Here is a 25,135-nt window from a genome sequence, read left to right as displayed (position 1 = left end):
TTCTTAACCACTGGACTACCAGGAAAGTCCTACACTCAGTTTATTTGGAACAAATGCTTTAACTATTGAGTAGAGCTGAATTGATCTCAGTGGAAATCTTATTTCCCCTTTTGTAACTGACAAGAATCCAGTCCTGGGACTTGCCTGGTGGTGCAGTGGATGATCCAGAAGATTCCACATGCCACGGAGTAACTTAAGCCTGTACACTACAAGTTCTGAGCCCATGTTCTAATAAAGCCCACACACCCCAACTACTGAGTCTGCATGCTGCAGCTACTGAAGCCTGTGCTCTCAACAAGAGCAGCCCCCAGCAACGAGAAGCCAGTGTGCTGCAAAGAGCAGGCCCCGCTCGCCCCGACTAGAGGAAGCCCGCACAAAGCAACAAAAGACCCAGTGCAGCCAAAAAAAAGAATCTAGTTCTGTTTGGGCTCTAGAATTATAGGCAGAAAATGGATGACATTTTAATTCACTGATCAATCACAGGACCAGTACCTGAAAAGTCTGGAGAAGTTGGCTTTAGCTAAGGTCATACAAATCTATGATAACATTAGTCAGGATCTAAAGCTAACCCCAAATCTGTGTTTCCAAACGTATCACAGTTTGGAACTGCTACCAGGTCACAGACTGCTAAACACATTTTGAGCAGTATGAAGACAGAATGACGTGACAGTCTCTGTAGAAACTGTAAATGCTCAGTAAATACTAAATTAATATGGTGAGACCACTCAGAAGACTCACACCAGATACCAGATTTTCCAGCCTATAGTACTGAAAAACCATTCAAGTGTGCAGGTTGTTCCTAAAGAGGGTCAATCTATAATAAAAGGCAAGGAGAGTTTCCAGCAAGACAAGACAAAAATCAAGGATTATAAATCTATATAGTTTTATTAAGACAAAAAACTGACAGTGTTGATATGAAGTTTACATTTAAACAACTTTTCACAAAAACCTAACACACGCCTAAAAATTACAATGGAGTTCTAGATGCAGATCAAGATGATGTCAACAACTGATGGATCTCATGACTCAAGACAGCGTTTTGGATTTTAGTTAGTTCTTAGGATTAAAAAATTTGTTTTGTTTTAAAGTGAACCACTACCCCAGTATGAATATTTATCTTCTCCTGAGACCAGGGCTTTTGAAATCATTCAACTCTTGAACTTGTGCTGTCAGTGACTGAACCCTGCCACCAATGGTTTCAAAGTTCAAAAACAGAGGCTCCAAGAGTTTTCCACCCTATGAGCACCGGCCCTTGTCTTTCCCTACTCACTTACCTCCTATACCACTCTCTGCCCTTCCCTAAATACTTCACCAGTGGCTTGGATGGAGAAGCTGATATTTGTAACTTCACAATAGGAAAAGAAAGGGTCTTCTTGTCAGTTTCATGAGTAGCACCTCTAAGACAGAATGATCTGCCTGTGTATACACTCCAATAAGACTTATCCTCCTCAACCAGTTTCCATCCCCCAAATGGCAGCTTTGGTAGCTTCTTATTCCTTTGTTGGGAACAGCATTAAGCTCAGGCAGGGAATACCTTGGCTTCTAAGTTTCAGGCATTCACAGCTTTTAAACAGTCTCTCACAGTCCTCATTTAGGTTGCCAATGGCATTTTTTGAAAGGATACAATATTCTGGACACAGAACCCAATCATCATTAGTTGTTCTTTCCTTTGTTTCACCGTTTCCCCAAATTTTAACAAAAATGATCCTAACCCATCTCCCTTCTTTCCCACCCCACCCCACCCACCCCAAATAATACACCAGTAATAGCCAAAAACTACACACATGCTACGCTGTAAAAATGCAGAGTTAACACTATCGGGAAGAAGGCTGTGTGGGTTGTGGAGATGCTCTTTGAAGATCTACAGTACCTCTTGCTCTCCCACATCCCATTCTGCGTTTTGTCCTTCATAGAAGGCCCTTTGCTTTTTTTTAAAGCAAAGTTCAGAACGGGTTGCCTTGAAACACTGACCCTCCTTCCCCTCCACCGGGATGGGTGTGCAAACTGTACAGCATGGAACGGCTTTGAAGCCCTTGGGCTGCTGTAGGGCACAGAAACTATACTGGCTCTTCAAAGGACATCTTCTCAAGCCACCTTTATGGTGTCAAGACAAGGAGAACTCCTTCTTTCCCCACTTGAAACCCACAGTCAGATGTGACAGGGGCTGGTATTCAAGAAAGTTAATTCTTATCATCTTTTTTGTCATCATCCTCTGAGGGGTAAGAATGCCACGTCAGCCTTTCCTCATAGAAGGATATGACAACCTGTGGGCACTTGACATTGGCTTCCTTGGCAGGGACCAGATCAGCCTCATCAGAGTTCTTCCTGTAGAACAAAGCACAAGAGACTTTGAGACCAGGTGCTGGTGGTCTCCTAACATGGATCTCCCAAGAAATTGGGCTTTAAAAATATTAATATATTAATTCCAGAAGTCAGGCCAGGGAAGGATGATAACATGGGGTAAGCATCGTTTACTAGCAGCTTTTAGTCAAGTAATAACCTCATATCTTCTCCCATTGAAAATACCCTCTTTGTCAAAAGCTAACTCTGAACCCCTGGGAACCTCTGAACACCCCCACACATAAAAAACATGACACTCTCAGATTCTCTGAAGGAGTAAGGGAGGCTACCATATTCCCCCAAAGCCATATCCCAGCTACCAAAAGCCCATGGAGAGATCCTGGCCTGCTAACAGGATTTAATACCATGCTGGATAATAAGATTTAATACCAATCTGGCTCTGGCCAGAGCCAATGCAGGTGGAGACTTTCTTGCTGACTCATAATCACACTGTTTAACACTACCAAATACCATGCGCACACAGATAGGCCACAACTCCCAGGTGCTTTGAAATGGTGCTTCAAGACTGGGAGGTAGAAAATAAAGGGACTATTATGTAATTCTCTATATTTTTCTGAATTTTAAAATGTTCTCAAAAATTGAAAACCACATACATATTACAAGGGACTTAGGCATAAGCTCTCTCTTCAGGCCATTGGGAACATCCTAGATGAAAGCAGTAGCACAGAGCAGGCAGCAGACAGATACATGTATGAGGGGATCTCTGATGAGGCACCACACCAGACTTCTGGAACCCCAGCAACATGTATACCTAAGCCCCACAGCCCCACTGATCCAGGGAAGAGTAAGCCAGAAAGTATGTTTTTGAACAACAGATAAGAGAATGGGAGGGCAAAGAAGTATAACAGTATGGGAGCCTCAAGCAGCCTACCCCTTGCTGACAATTCAACAACAGCCTCTGAGGTAACAGTTCAGTCATTTCACTGCACAGAAAAATAGCTACTTTAGGGAAATGAACAAGTATCTCCATTCTCCAGGAGAAATAACTTTAAAATTAACTTGGTTTTATAATCAACATCCAATCTTAACTTGCAGTTACATTCAGCTATAATCTTTACACATACTAGTGAGTCAACCAAAGGGATGTAATGTCAAGCAATAAGGAAGTGCTACCATTACTCAGACTGGTCACATACAGCCACACAAAAGTGTATCATAACTGGATTGAGTAACTCCTGGTATTCTTTTCCCCCATATGCAGCACCTTAAAATTAACTTTTCTCCTACAGGCAAGCAATAAATAAGCTAAAAGAAGGTCAGGTTCAATAAACACCTAGGGAATGCATGGGAAAAAAAAGAAGAGGTTTAGTCACCCACTCCAGTGTTCTTGCCTGGAGAATCCCAGGGACGGGGGAGCCTGGTGGGCTGCCTTCTATGAGGTCGCACAGAGTCGGACACGACTGAAGCGACTTAGCAGCAGCAGCAGCCAGCTATGACACTGGCTTTCAGTGTTCAAGTTAGGCCTCTCTTGCCACCTTCTAAAGGAGAGAAATTAGTATAGATACAAGTTTCCAAGAAGGTTCTAGACTGATAAAGGGATAAAGTCCCTAGAATAATGCTTCCTTGGCAAAGGCTTAGAAGTATTCACTCCTAATTTATATTTTAAAGGCAGTGACTGAGCTCCATTTTGGGGAGAGGAGAACAAGCATTTCCAACAATCAAGAAAATGGGAAGAAAGTCTTCCTTTTGGACAGAGAAGAGAACTTTGGGTTAATTATAGTTCTTAAGAGTCTCAGGACAACTGCTTTCATTAATATGTTTTATGGAGTACTACTACCACCGGTTATAGTGAAGAAAAGCAGGCTTCTCTGTGCTTAGTAAAGGGGCCTTGCTGACCCCTGCTGGCAGACTTTGCAATTGAAAACTTGCACCAACTGGAAAGGATCTAACCAGGACAAAGAAAGAGCTTCAGAAATTCTTTCCTAACCCTGAGAAGTTAACAGAATTTCTGATCCTGGGGCTAGCCCGATCTCTATTAAGAAGGTAGTAGAAAGGAAGGATGGTTCAATCACATTTCATTTTTTCCCCCTTTATTACAGAAATGAAATGTGATTCCTTCCTGTATATACCTCTCCACTCTAGATTTTCTCCCACCTCCTAAAAAAAAAAAAAAAAGGGTGGGGGGTAAAAATCTGAGAATCCTAAGGGCCCTACCTGTAACTCATGAGGCCAGGTTGGCAGTCAGGCCGAGAGTAACTATTGAAGGACTAGGCCATCTTAAAGATTTCACACCTGGGCAACTAGAATTTCCAAGGTCTACCTCTTCTCCTTTGGCATGGAACAGATGAGAAGAAGAAAAAAACCACCACCACACAGAGCCACTGGCAGACTCACCATTTCATTAGGAACATGAGTTCTCCACTGGAGTCCGTAGCTCCAATAATCCTCTCTGGTTCCAAACCCCGGGCAAAGCCTCGTGGCTTTTCTGACTGTAAAAACCAGATGGAACAATTTTAACCGTATGGGATTGTTTTCCAGACTAGAGCTATTCCTGTTTTGATGACAATGTAATCAAATCCTTCTGCCAACATTTCACCAATTCTTTGGCTCTAAGTCACAAGCCTTTTAGAATCAGAGTGATTATTCCATCAAGTTTTGATGTGCTTGAAGTTTCCCCATGTGTAAAAAGGGACATTCATCTCAAGCAAAATAAATGTTCACAATTGTTTCTTCACTCTCAAAAGGTACCTTACTTTATGGTACTGAATGGATTAAAACCTGAAATAATTAAAACATTGACAGCATCTCCTCACACAAAATACCCTTGCACTTACTTGTTCTTAAACCTCAGATGTGAGTAGATTATGTGGCTTCATGAGAGCCCCCAGACATTTTTAAAGCATTAGCCTATCTAAGACTGCAAAAGGACTGAGATCCAAGCAGCAGCGGAACAAAAGTGCTGAAATTATCTGGCTATCAGCTTCTTTGACAGCAGCATGAATTCTGGGCTAGTAAAAATTCTTACTTCAAGTCTTACCTCTTCTTTCTTCTTCTTTGGTTTGCTCTCCTCCCCCTTATCTTCCGAATCAGAATCAGCTTTGCGTTTGCCTCCCTCTGATTTATCTGTCTCGTGTGCTGTTTTCTGTGACTGCAGAAACTCAGCAATGAGGTCAGGGCAATCCAGGTTCTCTTCTGGTTCCCATGTGTTATCCTCACTGAAACCAGAGGCACAAGAGTCACAAAGTTAGTACACACGCCACTGAGAGGCACAGGAGAACGAGAGCTGTTGTACTTGGAAGAGAACTAGATTCTGTCCAAGACCAAGAACTTGACAAAGTTCAAATTTCTTGGTAAGGGGTAGGGGGCTTTTTAGTATTAACACAAATTGAAAGCTGCCTCATTCAAAAGAAAGTTTACTTTATCTTTGCAAACTTGCATCAGTCTTAAGCCACACACAAACCTGCTCATCAGAAATTGGTCATGCATGATAGCATTTCGTACATGTAGATCATTTTCCTAATTAGACTATAAGCCATGGAGGCCAAGCCAGAGTCACAATGTACCCATCAGAGCACCCTGTGCCCTGTGTCATGCACATTATCAGTCTCCTGAGAGACAGTTGGTGATCGGATGAACAGATCTTTCTGGGTGAATGAAACTTACTCTGAGAACCCCTTCCACTTTAGGAGATACTCCACTTTGCCCTTTACCACTCGACGGTCTAGAACTTTTTCCACCACATATTCTTCTTCCTCTTCTTCTAGCACCTCCTCCACTTTCTTCTTGTTTTGTTTTTTCCCCATAGTGCCCGCCAGCTTTCTGGTATAAAGGATGACGCTGCTAAAATGATAAAGGAAATAAAAAGGGCATTAGAGCACTCTTCTTAGAGGAATATGTGGATAAGAAAACCAGGGATATAAAAAATGACTTTAATAGGGCCCAATGCTGTTATTAAATGTTATGCCTATTCATTTTCAATAGCCAAGAGTTTTCTGATTATGATGAACTAGAAAGTTAGTTTTCTAAAAGAGCTCCAACTAGTCTCACAGCAAAACTTCTTTATGCCTGCACATCCACTTAAAATTTTTATACTCATTCTAAGTTTAAAAATAACTCCCAATACTTCTTTACTTATGATATCTAAAGTACTACATTAATTTGAAAGAAAAGCAATCTTCCCAAAAATAAGGTCTATACATCAAACCTAAAATATATATAACCCGCTGATCCATATTTTCTCCTATTTTCTGAATGTTTTTCAATTTCACCAAAGTATTCGACTTGGATTTTTACTATGGCAAATGGCTTATCCTATTTATTAGACATCTAGTTTAATTTTCCCTTCTGTATATGCATATATAATATATACAATTCTTCCGCATTGTTAAGCACCATCTCTTTTGAGTTCCCTAAAGTTTTTTATGTGATTTTCTTTTCTAAGAATGCCACCATTAATTCTCATTTGTTTTTATTCTTTTTATTTCTAAGTCTGAGAAAGATTCATAAAAATGCCAGAATGACCATGAGATTCTCTAATGAATTTGGAAGTAAGTATGAGAAAAAAGATCACAGATAACAAAACCTGTATTTTTTGTGTAATATATCATCAAGCTAGATAACCTCTAAGGCTTCCCAGGTGGTGCTAGTGGTAAAGAACCCACGTGCCAATGCAGGAGACATAAGAGACATGGGTTCAATCCCTTGGTTGGGAAGATCCCCCTGGAGGAGGGCATGGCAACCCACTCCAGTATTCTTGCCTGGAGAATCCTATGGACAGAGGAGCCTGGTGGGCTACAGTCCACAGGCTGCAAAGAGTCAGACACAACTGAAGCAACTTAGCACACACACACAGTAACCTCTAAGGGTTTTTCCAGTCCCCTACAAATCTGTTCTCTTCGGTCCTTTGTACAACTCATCTAACTGCTGGGTAGGCATAAAGCCTACAACTGTGTCAGTAGGTGGCGCCATAAGATACTAATACAATAAAATTGATCTACAAAACTGGCTGAAATCTACAAACTGATAGATCAGCTACCAACAGGAACTATAGAGACAAAAGTATGGCAGATGATCCGAGACAACAAAGTGGTTACTACCATGTTTCATGTTTGTATTTAAGGCAGTGCCAATTTGGGGGTTAAACTGCTTATTTCTAGCATCCTTGGGAAAGGAGTCTTACTGAGTGAAAGTATAAACACTTCTATATATTTTTAAACTGGCATGTGGACAGAATATATTTAGAAAGAGCTCACCTATAGACTATATGAAATAAACCTTTCATAAAAATCAGACTCACCATTGTGAATCAGTTACAGTATCTACAGATGTTGAGGTAGTTTACATTCTGAGATATTCTCATTTCGGTACATATGAGCAATTCGGACTAGTGAAACAACAAACATTTGGTTGGCTGCTAGAAAATTTTAGACACTGCTGGAGACTGGAGATTCAAGAGAGTAAGTAATGGTCCCTGTTTTCCAGAAACCTGTCTGCCAATTAAAAATAAAGATACCTCTTCCACTAAAGGCATTCTGAACTTCTCACATGAAGAAAGTTTTCTGAGGTGCTTTTAGTGTGGTCTATGGCAACACCCAATGCCCCTGCCCACACAGCTCAAACACACCTCTATGCTGACTCTTCTTCATTTACATTTGCTCATCTCTCTTCTTTTACATACCAAAGATTTTGTTTTCCTCCCCTCCCCCACCCCTCTATGTTTTAGTGCCACATGAGTTTTCCTTTTCCTCTGTTACTGAACAGACTAATCAATGCATTGAATGTCAGCTTTGGCTTATTATTGGCTATTGTGCCTCTGATTCAAAGGCTGTTTCTTCTTCCCGGAGGGAAGTATTTTCAGGTTTTCAGAATTCTGATTGCCACGATAAGCGTTATTTTATCAGTAAAGAAAACAAACCTAATTTTTCTTTAGGGTAAGTGCTGCAGTAGTAGCTGCTCCCAAGAACAAGTGCTCTCTTTGCAAGATTTATCTTCAGTCTTTGGTTAATGTGCAGAGAAAAATAAATTGACAGTTACCTTTCAACAACAAAGGGTACCACAACTCCCTACATTAGTTTGGACTCAGAAATTAGAAGCCACTCCCTTTCTAAACAGAAAGAGAACAGTGGTTTACAGACAACTCCAAACCAGTAATCAACCTTCTTCTAAGCAATTAAAGAAAGTAAAGAAAAGGCAGTCTTATCACTCTGGCTTCAGAATTAAGAGCTATTTATCTGTGTTGTCTACATTAATAGCTGTATTTGTCTTACAAGAAGTCCTGCTACTACAAAATAATGACAGTTTTTACCTCATCTCTAGCTACTGGGAAATCTGGAATGAGACTTTTTGATTTTCCTCTTATTTAAACTCATTGTCCTAAGAGCTCAAATGAGAAGTGAAGAATGTAGAAAATAGACCTCCACTTCTGTCTTGAGTTTTCTTAACTAGCTCATCCCAGCACCTGTCTCCAGGTTAGATTCTTTATATTGGAGATTCTCAGCCAGGCTTCCCAATGTGAGTTTTTTCCTTATTTACTGGTACATCTCTGGGGTGCTGAATAAGCCATTTGTCAAAGTCAGTAGAGAAGTGGATTAAATACACAACTCACTCTTCCCACAAAACCAAGCACTTTCAGACAAGCCAAAGTGAAAGTGTTAGTTGCTCAGTCGTGACCAACTCTTTGCGACCCCATGGACTGTAGCCCTCCAGGGTTCTCCATCTGTGGGATTTTCCAGAATACTGGAGTGAATTGCCATTTCCTTCTCTAGGGAATCTTCCTGACTCAAGGATCAAACTTGGGTCTTCCGCATTGTGGGCAGACTCTTTACTGTCTGAGCCACCAGGGAAGTCAGACAAGCCAACATTCCCTTAAATATTAACAGACCAATCATTTGCATGTACTTTCCAAACTGATAATGTCAAGAGAAATCCCCTCTCCTTGAATATGGCAGTCTCCAAATACCAGCAGTAATACCTGGAAGGAGGGCTCTCAATTGGAATTGCTTGACAAGGAAATTTCAAAGTAACTCAGACCAGAGTAGTAGCACATTTGGAAAAATGCCAAATTCTATTTGCCACTCTCTCTAAATATCCTGGCAACCAAATTATAGCATAAAAAGTGCCAAAATCAACGAACAAAGGGTCAAGATATATACCAGAACATCACAATGTGTACACAGAGGTGAACAGTTCTAAATTAACTCAGAAATCTTAGTCCGTGGACAAGTCTTCTTAAGGCTCATCACGACGTTTCAGACAAAAATACCTATGATCAGTTAAGCTGCTATAATTTTTACCTAAATGTTTAACTGGATCTGCCACATTTAAAAAAATTAATTTTAACTTTTGTCTGTGCTGGGTCTTCACTGCTGCACGCAGGCTTTCTCTAGTCGCAGAGTGGGGGCTACTCTAGTTTTGGTGCACAGGTTTCTCATTGCAGTGGCTTCTCTTGTTGCAAGAGTATGGGCTCTAGGGCACCGGGGCTTCAGTAGCTGAGGATGGCTGGTCTCTAGAGGGCAGACATCAGTAGTAGTTGTGGTGCACAGGCTTAGCTGCCCCAAGGCATGTGGGATCTTCCCAAAGCAGGGACTGAACCCATGTGCCCTGCTTTGGCAGGATTCTGAACCACTGGACCACGAGGGAAGTCTGATATGCCACATTTAAAATGCCTAGAAAAACAATACTTTACATTTATATTGCACTTTACAGTTAATGTGCTACCACAACTCATTTGATCTTTGAAATCATCCTATAAAATAAGCCATTCAGATGTCATTGACACCTCAGAGATAATACAACACATTTACAGGAAATAAACCTCCCAAGCTCACACAATTAATAAAATTATAGCACTTCAGTATGCACATTTCCTAGCAGGGCTGGGCTAATGACCCTGCCACACACACAGATCTAGGAGCTAGACCAAGCAACAACATAACACTTAAAGGGAGATTTCCCTCCAGTCTGTACAAGGATCCCTCTCTACAATCTGTCATCAGTAAATAAGTGACGGACAATGATTTCTTTCAGTTAATATCTTGAATATGTATAGGTGTTTAAAAACTACTTGGTCTTTTCCAGTGAGTCTGCTGATGTGGAGAGCACACTCACTTGAAAAGACCCGCATGCTGGGAAAGACTGAAGGCAAAAGAAGGGGGCGGCTGAGGAAGAGATGGTTAGATAGCATCACTGACTCAGTGGACATGAATTTGAGCAGACTCTGGGAGATGGGCGAGGACAGAGGAGCCTGGTGTGCTGCATCCATGGGGTTGCAACTTAGCAAATGAACAACAGCTGTTAATTAAATCAACAGGTGTGACAAAGTTTTGGCTTTTAGGGCCCCAGGAGTCTTCTGAGTCTTTTAAATTGACAAGTGCTGTGTGCTCAGTCGTTTCAGTCATGTCCGACTCTTTGCAACCCCATGGACAGCAGCCCGCCAGGCTCCTCTGTCCATGGGATTTTCCTGGCAAGAACACTGCTAGGAAAATGGGTTGCCATTTCCTCCTCCAGGGGTTCTTCCCGACCCAAGGATCAAACTCACATCTCCTGCATTGCAGGTGGATTCTTTGCCACTGAGCCAATAGGGAAGCCCTGACAAGTGCAGAATTTTGCATTTTTGTTGCTTAGCAAGTAGGCTAATGCCAGTTTTAAGAACCCAAACTTGTTATATGGTGTCCCAATGAATCTAGGAATAGTGTAAATCTGAAGCAAGAGTCATGAACTCATAGTTCTTTAAGAGAAAAAAACACAGTTGAGATTCTCCTAGACACCCCTCCACTCTTACAGTTAAGAGCTAGAAAGTGGAAAGGAGTAACAACGCTGCTTGCAGGCAGAAGACAGTGAAGTATCAGACACAGGATTAGGCATTCTGTTTTTGAACACAGGCATACCTCCAGACCTCTACAATAAAATGAGTCTCACAACTTTTCTCTTTTCCCAGTGCATATAAAAGTTGTTCACACTATACTGTAGTCTACTAAGCATGCAATAGCATTATGTCTAAATAACCAATACATATACCTTAAAAATACTGCTAAAAATGCTAACCACCATTTGCACCTTCAGCAAGTCATAATCTTTTTGCTAGTGAAGAGTCTTGCCTTCATGTTGACGGCTGCAGACTGATGAAGGTGGTACATTATGAAAGATTGGGTGGTTATGACAGTTTCTTAAAATAAAACAATGGAGTTCTCCACATTGACTCTTCCTTTCATAAAGTGCTTTCTTTGTAGTATTCATGCTATTTGACAGCCTTTTACCCACAGGACTTCTTTCAAAATCGGAGTCAGTCCTGTCAAACCTTGCTGTTGCTTCATCAAATGAGTTTGTATAATATTCTGAATCCTTTGTTGTCATTTCAACAACCTTCACAGTATCTCCACCAGGAGTAGATTCTATCTCAAGAAACCACTTTTTTGGCTCAACCATAGGAAGCAACTCCTCATCAGTTTAAGTTTTATTTTGAGATTGCAGTAATTTACTCTTCAGACTCCCCTTCTAAATCTAATTATCTTGCTATTTCCACTACATGTGCATTTCCTTCACTAAAGTCTTGAACTCCTCAAGGTCATCCATAATGGCCAGGAATTAACTTCTTCCAAATTCCTGTTAGTGTTGATATTTTGACCTCTTCCAATGAACCACGAATGTTCTTAATGGTATCTAGAATGGTGAATCCTTTCCAGAAGGTTTTCAATTTTCTTTCCCCAGATCTATCAGAGGAGTCACTATCTATGGCCATTATAGCCTTACAAAATGTATTTCTTAAATAATAACACTTGAAAGTCAAAATGATTCCTTGATCTACTGGCTGCAGAATGATGCTGTGTTCACAGGCATGAAAACATTAATCTTTTACATCTCCTTTAGAGCTCTTGGGTGACCAAGTGTATTATCAATAAGCAGTAATATTTTGAAAAGAATCTTTTTTCCTGAGCAGTAGGCCTCAACAGTGGGCTTAAAATACTGTAACTTTATTGTGTGCAGCAGATCTTTTCACACCAAGTATTAGTTTTTCCATGTGAAATAAATTAAGATTTAAAATGATAAAGTTATTGTTAAGGAGATGCACTGGGCAATAGAAAAGCTGAAGAGTTTTTGTTTGAAACTGGAAAACAGAATAGTCTGGAAAAAGGGATATAAGGAAAGTACCATACATTCTAAGACCAAAAACCGCAGGGGGCCATGCTGTAAACCGTGTTGTAAACAGATTCGCTGTCATCCAGGTTGTTATTCCCTTTACAGAACAGTCAGATTAGAGTTTTAAGGGCCCTAAGATTTTTGAATGGTAAATGAGCACTGGCTTCAACTGAAAGTCACCAGCTATCTTAGCCCCTATAGAGTCAGCCTATCCTTTGAAGCCAGGTATTGACTTCTCCTCTCTTGCTATGACTTTATCATAGCAAGACGACTACATGGCATCTTCTTCCAATAGAAGGTTGTTTCATCTACACTGAAAATATGTTGTTTACTGTAGCCAACTTCATTAATTATTTCAGCTAGATCTTCTATAACTTGCTGTACCTTCTACATCAGCACTTGCACCACTTGCATCACCTTGCACTTTTAAATTAGCAGACAGCTTCTTTCTTTAAATCTTACTAACCAACCTCTGCTGACTTTTCTGCAGCTACCTTACCTTGTGAGGCTTTCATAGAAATGAGGAGTTAGGGCCTTCTCTGGATTAGACTTTGCCTTAAGGAAATGCTGTAACTGGTTTAATCTTCTATCCAGACCATTAAAACTTTCTACATATGAGCAAAAGGCTGTTTTGTTTTCTTATCATTCACGTGTTCACTGGAGTAGCACTTTTAATTTCCTTCAGAAACTTCCTTTGCATTCATAACGTGGCTAACCAGTGCCTATCTTTGGCCTTTGGCTTTTAACATGCCTTCCTCATTAAAACTTAATAGTTTTTAGCCTCTAAAGTGAGTGACACAACTTTTCCTTTCACTTGAATACTTAAGAGGGCATTGTAGTGTTATTAAATGGCCTAATTTCAAGGAATAGGGAGGCCTGGGGAGAGGAAGAGAGACTGGAACAGCTGGCAGATTAAGTTCTGCTGTCTTAAATGGGCATGGTTTGTGGCACCCAAAAACAATCACAATAGTAATATCAAAGATCACTGGTCACAGATCACTATAACAAATTTAACAGTAATGAAAAGTTTGATGTATTGAGAGAATTGCCAAAATGTGACACAGAGACATAAAGTGAGCAGATGCTGTTGGAAAAATGGCACTGACAGACTTATTCGACCGACACAGGGTTGCCATAAACTTTTAACTTGTAAACCTTCAATTTGTAAAAAATCCAATTATCTTCAAAACACAATACAGCGAAGTGCAATAAAGTGAAGTCCGAGTGAAAGGGTATGAGAAGGATCTGAGAAGACAATGAGCACAGCTCCTGATTGCCATCACATACATGAATTATAAAGGGCTACCCCAGAACTTCTAAGCTGATTTCTTGCCAGCTTTCAGAAAGGTCAAACTCCAGATGTGAGGACAAGGTAATATCTACAGACCTCTGAAACCAGACCAGTAGGGCATTCTCAGTAAATGCTAAGGTAAAACACACTGGTCTGGTGAGTCTATATTAAGCAAGAATTCACAGGAAAGCAGACCGTGAACAGAGAACTTTCACCTAAATGAGAAAAAGACTCACCTATGGAATTTATAAATACAGAAGTCTACATCCACTGAGTCAAAAAATAGAGTATGTGTATTATTTTTTAAAATATTTTGTTTTTCTAATTGTAATATATGTATTCATATTCAATTACAAAATTACTTAGTGTAGGAAATCAGTTTCCTTCCTCAAAATCTGTCTTTGTCCTTCTACATGTAAACTGACCCAGATGTACATATGTGAAAGTAGATATTACAGTTCTATAATTTGCCTTTTAATAGAATGTATCTCTGACATTGTTCCATAAAGATCTCCTTTCTTAAGCTGCACAGTATTCCATATGTATGGACACACCATACTCTAACCACTCACCTAGTGATGAAAATTTTGGTTGTTTACTATTTTTTATTATTGCAAACAGTGTTGCTTTGATCACGGCATCTCATCTTTAAAAGCTCCTTAGGCGATCTGATGCACATCCTCGAAAAAAAGCCACTGCTACAAGAGGACTGACAGAAGCTACATTCCTCAGTAAATTATTGCAAACACAAATCAATTCTTATACTTAGCGAAAAGGTAGGTGAACATTTTACTTTCTCCATAAAGCCCATTATTCCAGCCCATTTAGAATAAGGCTGGAACAGTAAGTGATAACTGATGTTCTTGAAAACAAAACCTCTATATCATCTTCAACAGCATTCACTCTAGACCTCTTTTCTCCTAGCAATGACACTGGAAGAGTACTGCTTGAAGACTCCTTATAATTCCTCTAACCAGATGAAAGCTAACTAGTATGAGCACCAGAAGCATATCTTTCCTATCCTCGATCTCTCAAAACTATGCCTATAGGCATTATGTGTATTTACTGCAAACTCAGTTTCCTCATCTGTAAGACAGGTGTAATAACTCCATGGAATTCCTCTGGGGTGAGCTTTTTATGACCTTCTGGCACTCATTATCTATTTACATATCTGTACCTACGTTCTACTTCATTAATTATGTACTGCTTTAAGCATAACTCTGAAATCCAGTGCAATGGGAACTTGGTGAGAAAATACCATTTTTTTCCCCCTTTGTATATGGCTGAAATTCATGGCTAGGTTTTTCAAAACATCAGAGCAGCTCCAGAACACACTCAAGAAGGACCCAGATCTGACTGATAAGAATGACGAGTAATTACAAAACAGAAACCAAGATCTCATTTCTGGAATACTGAGAGAGAAGAGCTGCCAGAAACTGAGAAATCACATTTCATACACCTGAAGTGTAGAAATTCCTTATGTTCTTTATCTCATCCAGGCAGAAAAATAAAGACCTTGTAGTAAATGGCAAAAGGAATCCATCTTCCTATGAAGATAGATAGGTGAGGAAAAGGAAGTAAATTCTGGATACAAACAATGGAAAATTTCAACAGAATTATTTGCAAAAGGAACTTTAAGATTTCTGGAGAAACTACATAAATACCAAGTCAGTTTTAATGATTTATACGGTAAAGTTCTATAATAAACTTCAGAGATTATGATTTCAGGCTCTGATTTTACAGATATACTTTTCAAAAAGGTCAATTACTCAATTAAATGAATGGTCTAAGAATTCATGTAGCTTTTACTGAGTTCAGGACAAAATTATGACATTGATTTCTCTCTATTCATACTCTGTATCTGGTTTCTTACTAAATCCTGTTGATTTTTATCTTAAATATCTTTTAACTTATACATTTGTCGAGTCCACTACTACCATGCTACTCCAGGTAACCACCATCTCCTGCCCGCGTACCTCCTAACCCAGTTCATTCTCAACAGCAGCCACTGATGTAAAAATGAAGACCTCCATACCATTAACTGCATTTGAACTGAAGACCACTGCATCTAACCCTCTCAATCACGATTACCTTGCCCTTTGCCCCATTCTCCACTTAACCACCTCCCTTAACTAAAATGCCCACATAAGAAGCATCCTTGAAGCCCCAGACTAGGTTTAGATTAACTCTTCCTGTGAACATACTCCTACATCATCTACTGAGCGTCTATTATGTGTGAGACACTAGAAAAATGGGGAGACCACCACAAACAAAATTCCTGGTCTCTTAGACTTTATATTCTAACGTGGACAAATAAGTGAGCATGAGTGGGAGTGTATGCACGCATGTGTCTGCAGAGTAGGGCTCAGACAAGCAGCAAGAAAACACTAATGGGACTTCCCTAGTGGTGCAATGGTTAAGATCTCGCCTTCCAATGCAGAGGGTGCGGGTTATTGTCAGGGAGCTAAGATTCCACATGCTTCGCCACCAAAACATAAAACAGAAGCATTACTGTAACAAATTCAATAAAGATTTTAAGGAGACAACTCGGCAAAACTTAGAAAAATATACCAAATTTAGAGAACAGTGGGTTCAAAGTCCTAGGGTGAGAAGAGCTTGCTTTATCTGAGGAACAGAAGTGTGGCCAGGTAGAAAGAGCTAGACTGAGGGAGCAGCAGACAAGAACCAGATGATAATTACTGCGCATTTCACTCCCCACTTCATTCCTTCTTCATCTAGCTCCTTTTTCCATTCCATGTTTTCCTGACCTGTCTTTTGCCTCTAGCTTAGGTTCAAGGCCTAGTCAGTTAACGGCATAAAAGTTAATGACTACAGCTCTACAGGCTTTTAATACCATCTATTAAAAAAAAAATCAAAACAATAAGCATTTACTGAGAGCCTGGGTGGTAAAAGGTAACCAATTTATTCCAGCTAAAGCATTGAAAGCTTCTGAAAGTTCCACATCACAGGAACCCCTTCGACCCAGGCAAATGGAACTGTTGGGCTAGGGTAGCAGGATCTGCACTCACAGAAGTACAGGCTTTTGAAAATGCCATGAAGGTTAGTAATAACATATAACTTTTGCTGAATACTGAACACTTAATGCATAGAAAGGCACTTAATTCAACTCTCACAACAAACACTATTAAGTCCATTTCAGGAAACTAAGGCTTTCTGAAGCACAGGAAAATTCCCAAAGTCTCCCAAGGGTAAGACACAGAACCAGGACTGTAAGATTAAAAACATACAAAAAAGTACAAAAGCAAGTGAAGTCCATTTTCATTTCAACAGAAGAAATAACAGGAGTATGTAATAATTAGCCAAAGAAATATAAGCAAGAATAAGTAGCCACAAAAGTATTATTGGGGTTTAGAAAAATAAATAGCTAGGGTGACTAGAGGTTTTGAAAAGTCAGGATTTGAGGTAAGGCTCCAACAGCATTTGAAAAGCAGGACTGGAGGGAGGCAATTTAAGCCCAGGGAACTACTGTTAACAAATGCAATGAGGCACTTCTGAGGTAGGCAGGGTGTAAACCATCTTGGGTGGGAGTAGACTGAATAGGAAAGCAGCAAGTAACTGCTACAAAATTTTCTGCAGTCTCCTCCTCCTTCCTTAGAAAGGCCAAACTCCTCAGTGTAACATCTAAGCCCTTCAGATTCACCTATTCCAGACTCCCACTTCCCTCACAAATCTTACATTCCTGTCAAAACAGAAAACTATAACCTGAACACACCTGCACACTTCCTCCATGCATGGATTTGCTCTTTACTTAGAAGTGTGTGTGCGCACATGCTCGGTGTGTCCAACTGTTTGCGGCCCCATGGACTGCGGCCTGCCAGGCTCTTCTGTCCATGGAATTTTCCAGGCAAGAATACTGGAGTGGGTTGCTATTATCCTGTCCAAAACTAGTAGTCAAAATCTTACCCATCCTTCAAGAGCTAGAGCAAATGCTACTTCTTCCATCATGTCTACCCAACTTAGCCAAGTATTATTTCTCTTTTTCTTGTAATTACCAAAGCATTTTGTTTTTATTTTTACTCAGACACTCAATTAAAGGTAGGTCTGGACCTGGCATACGGTGCTGAACCCCATATGGGCAATAAGAATGGATGTCTCAGAATCAGATAACCAAGGAACAGAGGTTGAAAGCTCTTAGCTTTTCAGGGAAAGTTCAGCAAACAAATTGGATTATGATCAGTAGCATTACCAGACATCGAAAGGCAGGTGAAGGCATGTATAGAACATTCAATTTGTAGTCCTTCTGACTCATGTTTCTAAATGCTTTTAGTTCGTCCGTTAGCTGTAGCTGTTTGTGAGGCAAATGCTTTCCAGATGGAAAACTTTACTGAGCAAAAAACAAGAATTTGTGCCACATACCCAGTGAGCAGGACTTTTCTTTTTAAAGGAATCCCTGTCCTCGAATTTTGGGATCTAGGACTAGGATATCAGTGTGAAAATAAAATTAGAATTTTATCTGAGATGTGTCCAAAACTTTGGCTAACTCCTTTTCATTGTGCTGATGTAAATGAAACTCTCTCTCTCTCTATATATATAAGCCACAGGTATCTGTAAATATTAGCAAGACACAATGATACCAGGAGCAAATCTTTTAGTTTAAAATGAAATAAGTGATTAGAAAGCAAGACCAGAATTATGACTAAGTTGGAATTAAAAGCAGATACCAAAGCATTCATAGACAAAACAAAATCAGAATAATGACACTAACTTCTCAAATACCACAGTTGTTAAGCTTTCAATGTGTTAGCTACTATTAAAGAAAGGCACAATTTCACAGACAAATCAGGCCATCCTCTCTTGGTCAGCAAATCACAAAAGGTTAAAGGCAGTAACTCAAATACTTACACGATCAGAATTTTGTCCTTATTCAAATAACTTCTTCAATTAACCTTGGAAAGGCTATTCAAGTTTTCAATAGACATTGCTATTGAGAAATACCTAGCTCCATACAAAGGACACAAAATTTTCAAAATACTTACATAACAGAAAATATTCAAAGTACTATATAGCTTGCTGTTGAAAACCCAGATCCTGAGTGCTCTCCTAGTCCTGGCTTAGGGTATTTAAAAATGCCACTTACACAATCTGCATACCTTTTCTGTATTTAATACCCCGGGTGACTATATTAAAAACGGAAGCTAAGACAAGAATGCCAAGGGCAACAGTTTCATTCTGCCAAATGTCATAGAACAAAAACAGGCAAATTGATTACATAAATGCACAGAGTTATTCTGCTAACACAGGGAATTCTCAGGAAGATCTCAAAGCCCTATCCATTCATTCAACAATATGAAAGAACTATATTTTAGTCTTGGATGAACAAGAGCCATGGCTCATCCTACATGAACCCATAAACTAGCCATTAGCATCTTATTTAAAAAACTACCCAGAAAAGTAAACTATGATGTAAAAATTCATCAAATACAACAGAAAATCTGTTATACCATCAGAGACAGTATACAAAAAGGGAAGATTTCATTGGTAAACTACTAGAAAATGACAAAAATGCATCACTTCTCTTTAAGTGGTGTGAATTCAAAAAGAAATATTTTCCTAGTCTCTAAAATGGTCACCAGAAGATAGAATGGTTGCTTCCTTTCTTTAGATGATGATAAAGATATTAGTATCCCGTAGTCAAACTGCAGGATAGAGTATTCTTTCTGGGTCTCCTTTAATCAAGAAGCTAGAAGCACAAAGCTATATGATATTTACATTTTTAATGGGAAAAAAAAAAAAAATTAGGCTACAGCAGCCAATGAAGAAAACAGCACCACAGAGAAAATTGTAAAGGACTCAAGAGTCTGAACTGCCCTAAAGCTTTATCAAGGAGTGGCCGATTCCAACAATGTGCTCTTCAATCATATCACTTTCCATATAAATATCTGTAAGCACTTTGGAACACAGACACTAATTTCCCAACTGTATTCCTGCAGCCATTCCAAAATCTTGGACCTTTTAAAACTATTCCAAAATGCCGACCTGAGTCTTAACACAATTGAGAAGGGTTATCTTAAACCCCCGGCCAGAGGTTCTGGTATAACTGATCTTCTGGTAAATGCCACCTCAACAGAGTCGAACCAGTAACACGTCTGAGTGCAACAGCAATCCAAGAAAAACCTTCATCTGAAGTTTTGAAAAAGGGGTAAAGTAGTGCTCCCTTCGTGTTCAAATTTTCTAGCAAGGACAAGCTGGCTAAAAAACTTAAGAGCTCAAGGAAAAAAATCTCACAATCTCATGAACTTTTCCACGTTCTCTCTCAACTTCCCACACCATCTCACAATCTCTCACTAACTTCATTCCTTAAATATGAACTCATCTACACATTTCTACAATTTCACTGCCTTTTGTGACCAACAACAATCCCAGATAAAAACGTATGTATTTAATTATGAATTAAAGCAAGAGTTGCACTGGGACTTTTTAACTCCTCAAAGGAAACACCGAGTGAAGGAAGGCAGGAGAAAACCTGGAAAAGATAATAAAATGCGTTCCATCTTTTTTCCACACATTATTCTTACAGCCGATCAACCAGGAAGCAAGCGGTGACCAGTTTTTCCCTTTTCTTGTGCAAGCCTCGCAGAAAAGCTCTCGGGACCTCCGCCCACTTACTCTTAACAGTTTCTCCCCGCCACCCCCAGTCCCCGAGCAAAACCAGGCAAATACCACCCCTCCTTCTAGGCCCTTCCCCAATTTACTCAACAGACCTCCCCAAAGCACTACGCTTTGGGCTGCCCTGCCCCCCACCCCCTTACAATTTCCTCGAAGTTACTGCTCCGCAACTCCGCAAGCGGAGTTCCTATGGCAGCCCTGGCGGGACCCAATATTCTCAGGTTACATTTCTAACCTCGGGTCTTGCAGTCGTCAACCCTCCCTACGTTGGTTCAAGCGCCCAGGCTGTCCCGTCCGTCCTCTCCCCAATTTACTATGTTTCCTCTCCAGCCCAATCCCCCAGCCGTCCACCCAACCCACGTAGCATTGTCTTGGTCTACTCAGGCCGAAGGGCGACGCGCAAATGCTCGGCCCATCCCAAATCGCTTCAATCTCTGGCTCCGGACTCGCCGCCCCGCCCTCTCCATCTTCTCGCGCTCTTCGCCCTACCCACTGCGCCCGGCAGAAGGCTCGGCGCGGGGAGGGAGAGGGACTCGGGCGCGCTCTCCGCTCCTAACCTCCGCCGCGAGCTCGCGGCCCCTGATCCAGGGCTCCCGCCGCCGCCGCCGCCGCCGCCGCGCGCCATCCCCCCGCTTGCCCGCCTCTAGCGGGCTCTTCACCTCAGAGCAGCGCCCACAAGCCCGAGAGGAATAGGTGTCGCGCTACTGGCGGGTCTTGTCCGGCCGGCCGGGGGAGTGGCGACCAGAAAAGCAACAAGCCGGGTGACCACTGTCGAGCCCCCTCACTGAAGCGGCGTACCGCAGGCCCCTGCCAACGGCCCTCCCCTCAGACGAACAAAAGAGCCTCGCACTCTGCGCTGCCCGCCGCCCGCACCGCGCAGGCGCGACGACCCATCGCACAGCAATATGGGACTCGGAGTCCATCCCGGACTACAAGACCCGAAGTGCTGCGCGCCTTCCACGGCGCCACGTACAGTTTGCGAGGGTTTTGAGAAGTTTTAATTTTTCAACCGCTAGTGCCGAAGCGACTGTAGTTCAGAACGCTGCAACCTAGCAAACTAAAACGTGTGGTTTTATAAACCAACCCGTTGATGTTCGGTGTAAAATATAAACCACTTTTGGACAGTAGTTCACATTCTTGAAAATTTTGAGTCTTATTTCTTACCAGCTCTCTATAAGGCTTTCTCACCAGATCTTTATAAGGCTTCTAGTTCTCATCGTTGAGATTAAAGTACTTCCGCTTCGATGCCTTCCCTGACCTCCTAAGCTAGGTTAGGTCCCCCTGGTAGGTGTCATTCATGATATCCTGAACTTCCCCCTTAAACTGGCTGTACGAATGGGAGGCTTTAGTGCCGAAACCCTCAATATCCGTGAGTACCCTTCCCTCACTCAGCCTCCTCAAAGATACACAGAAATAGGCAAAAAACCTGTTTCTTATTCTTTGAGACAAGTGTCCTAGTTTTGATTTCAGCTAGACTGCTGTCCCCAAACCTGTTCATGTGGAAATTCGGTCTCATGATAATGTTCACCCTACTTTACTGTTATTAATTAGTGTCTGTCTTCTTTGTTGGACTTAAAACTCCACTCCCGTTAGCACAGAAACCTCGGCCCAGTACAGCGCCTAACATAAGACAGTCAAATCAACATTTGTTGAATAAATGATTAAATAGGTTAATATGTGGGCTTCCCTTGTGGCTCAGCTGATAAAGAATCTGCCCGCAATGCGGGATACCTGGGTTCGATCCCTGGGTTGGGAAGATCCCCTAGAGAAGGGAAAGGCTACCCACTTCAGTATTCTGGCCTGGAGAATTCCATGGACTGTATATTCCATGCAGTTGCAGAGTCTGACACGACTGAGCCTGAGCGACTTTCACTTTCACTTCTCAGGTGGCTCAGTGGTAAAGAACCTCCCTGCCAATGTAGGAGACGCAGATTGGATCCCTGGGTCAGGACGATTCCCTGGAGTAGGAAATACCAACCCACTCCAGTACACCTCTGGGGCAACCTAGCGCACGCTCGTAGGAGCAACTGAGCACGCACACAAATTAATGTTCTTTTCCTTCTTGAAAGAAAATGGAGGTGATCAAGCTTTCTTCCATCTCTTTTCTTCACATCACATTCGTGAGGTTTTTCCATCTCCCCCTTACTCTACATTTCCTTGTTCAATTAGGATCTAAACAGAACGTCTACCAAAAGGTGACCTTTCCCCCCTTACTTGGAATTCAAATAGCCTTCTAATCAGAAGAAAAGGAGAAAGGAAACGAGTCTACTGCACTCCACCCCAGAAAGCAGGAGCCTGCATTTATATAACAGTTTTGCTGAGTCAGGTACCGTACAGAGTACGGTAGAGAACTGGGGTTCTACAGAAATATTCTAGAACCTGTAGTGGGTTCTAGAGAACTGCCATGTAAGAATAAACCCAGCCCAGCGATATCATAAGAGTTTTGCTGAAAGACCTATGAGAGAGGCGAAGAGGGCAGTTCTTCTCAAGACATTTTTGGGTTGGGTGTCCAAAAATTCATCTATTCACTCTCTCCTGAAGTACATTAGTTTGTTTTAGATAATTTCAGTGATAGAAACTTAGTTGTAATACTATTACTTACTTCTTATTGACTGCTTATTCCCCAGTTCTACAAATCTTAAGTCTTTGATTAATATTATTTAATCCTCTCTTTAAAAAGCGTGCATGGGGGGACTTGCCTGGTGGTCCACTAGCTAAGGCTCCATGCTCCCAATGCAGGGGTCCTGGGTTCTATTCCTGGTCAGGGAACTAGATCCTACATCCACATGTGGCAACTAAGACCCCCACACAGCCAAATAAATACATTTTTTCCTTATTTAAAAATTGTCACATTGCTATCTTAAAAGCAAAGTTATTTAATCCTGACATCGACCTTGGGAGGTGGAATTGCTATGTCCATTTTGTAGAAAAGTCTCAGAAGTGGCAGATCGTGTCCAATGACATTAAGCAAGAAAGTGTTGGAATCAAGATTTGATGTTATTTCTAACTCTAAAGGCATATTTCTGCCTGCATAAAATGCTGTTATCCCCAATTCCTCATACTGAGCTGAATCTGCTTCCCCATGGAAATGCCACCTATTTCCTTCCTTCTGGCTTCTGTAGCAGCACAGTTCTCTTCTCTAATTTAATTCCTCTTTCATATTGTATTTCTAATATTGAAATTCAGCCTTCATGTTCCTTAAGGTCTCTCCTTTCTAAGATAAATGTCACAGTTTTCTTAAACTGTATATCACAGGACAGCAGTTTCAGATCTAGCGCGTCTAGTTTGTTCAATTCTGCCTCTTAGAAGCATATTTCAGAATAGAGGAGCCGTCACAGCCCTAGTGCTCTACATCTCTCCAGAGTTAAAGGAGTCAAAGGTCACCTTCTCTTTTTAGGTACCAGAGCATAGGCTAGTTTATGCTAATCTGCAATCAATTAAGAGCTCTCTTGTTAATCATCTGTTCTGGAGTTCTGCCAGGGATGGATGTCAAACTCTCAAGCCTCCAAGCTTCTGCATTAATAAAATCTTTTTTTGAAAGTCTTTTGGGATTAAATGGATTTAATTCTTTTCTTTTCCCATAAGAATGATGACATTTCAAACTCTTCAGACCTGCAGTGTTTCTTTTCTTTCTAAGGATAATGGCAACTCAGTCATAATGATCTTGCTCGAGACAACATTTGAAGTGACATTGCTCCAGCAGGAAGTATATCTGTCACATGAAATTCCCAAAATCACAAGGAATGTGGGGAAAGGAGGAAGCGTGATGTTACAAAACAGAACAAGGACTTGGTATCAGGCTGAACTGGATTCAATTCTGTTTCTATTATTTGCCTGCTGTGTAACTTTGGACAAGCTGCTTAACTTCTCTGAGCATCAGCTTCCATAAAAATATAAAATACAAAAATATTATTTAAGACCTAACATGCAGCATTTCTGTAGGGTTAATAGTGATGTTATATTAGAAGGTTAATAGCCTTCTAATCAGAAGAAAAGGAGAAAGGAAACGAGTCTACTGCACTCCACCCCAGAAAGCAGGAGCCTGCATTTATATAACAGTTTTGCTGAGTCAGGTACCGTACAGAGTACGGGAATGGGGATTGGCACATAACTGGCCCTCAGTACATAGTAGTTATTTTAAGTACAATAGATGGATAGCTGCTTTTGAAATATGACTTAAGGAGTGAAGGAAATATAGGACTTTAAAAATATTTTCCTCTGCACTATCTGAAATTCTTTTTCTCTGCCATTTTTAAAATATATAAAACTTTAAAAATATTACATTCATTCATATTGTTGTGTAACCATTGCCACCATCCATCTCCATAACTTTTTCATCCTGTACAACTGAAACTATATCCATTAAACAATAACCCCTCATCCCTCCCTTCCTCCAGGCCCTGGTAATCGCTATTCTACTTTCTGTCTCCACGATTTTGATTACTCTAAGTACTCCTCATATAAATGCAATCGTACAGTAATTATCTTTTTGTGACTGGCTTATTTTATTAGACATAATGTTCTGAAATTCTCCAAGCCAGGCTTCAGCAGTATGTGAACCGTGAACTTCCAGATGTTCAAGCTGGTTTTAGAAAAGGCAGAGGAACCAAAGATCAAATTGCCAACATCCGCTGGATCATCGAAAAAGCAAGAGAGTTCCAGAAAAGCATCTATTTCTGCTTTATTGACTATGCCAAAGCTTTTGACTGTGTGGATCACAATAAACTGTGGAAAATTCTGAAAGAGATGGGAATACCAGACCACCTGACCTGCCTCTTGAGA

At 40.8% G+C, this 25,135-nt stretch overlaps 1 protein-coding gene across 5 annotated transcripts; it reads right to left on the bottom strand.

The window, feature by feature from the left end:
- Positions 1-866: 866 nt before the first annotated feature.
- CBX1 (chromobox 1) lies at positions 867-21,241 on the bottom strand. 5 transcript variants are annotated; one of them, XM_061391519.1, is made up of 5 exons: positions 21,013-21,241; positions 5,965-6,141; positions 5,339-5,516; positions 4,696-4,790; positions 867-2,325 (listed from the first exon to the last, which is right to left on the bottom strand). In XM_061391519.1, exons 2-5 carry the CDS (start codon positions 6,102-6,104, stop codon positions 2,181-2,183), a joined length of 558 nt encoding a protein of 185 aa, XP_061247503.1. In that variant the 5' UTR covers positions 6,105-6,141; positions 21,013-21,241; the 3' UTR covers positions 867-2,180. The 5 variants fall into 5 exon arrangements, with proteins under 5 accessions (XP_061247503.1, XP_061247506.1, XP_061247502.1 ...); XM_061391522.1 differs by having other exon boundaries at positions 5,965-6,138; XM_061391518.1 differs by lacking the exon at positions 21,013-21,241 and adding an exon at positions 20,911-20,929.
- Positions 21,242-25,135: the final 3,894 nt, after the last annotated feature.

This window comes from Bos javanicus, chromosome 19, assembly GCF_032452875.1.
Source record: "Bos javanicus breed banteng chromosome 19, ARS-OSU_banteng_1.0, whole genome shotgun sequence".
NCBI lineage: Eukaryota > Metazoa > Chordata > Mammalia > Artiodactyla > Bovidae > Bos > Bos javanicus.
Note: the sequence above shows the minus strand (reverse complement) of the source record. Positions and strands in the feature narration are given on the sequence as shown.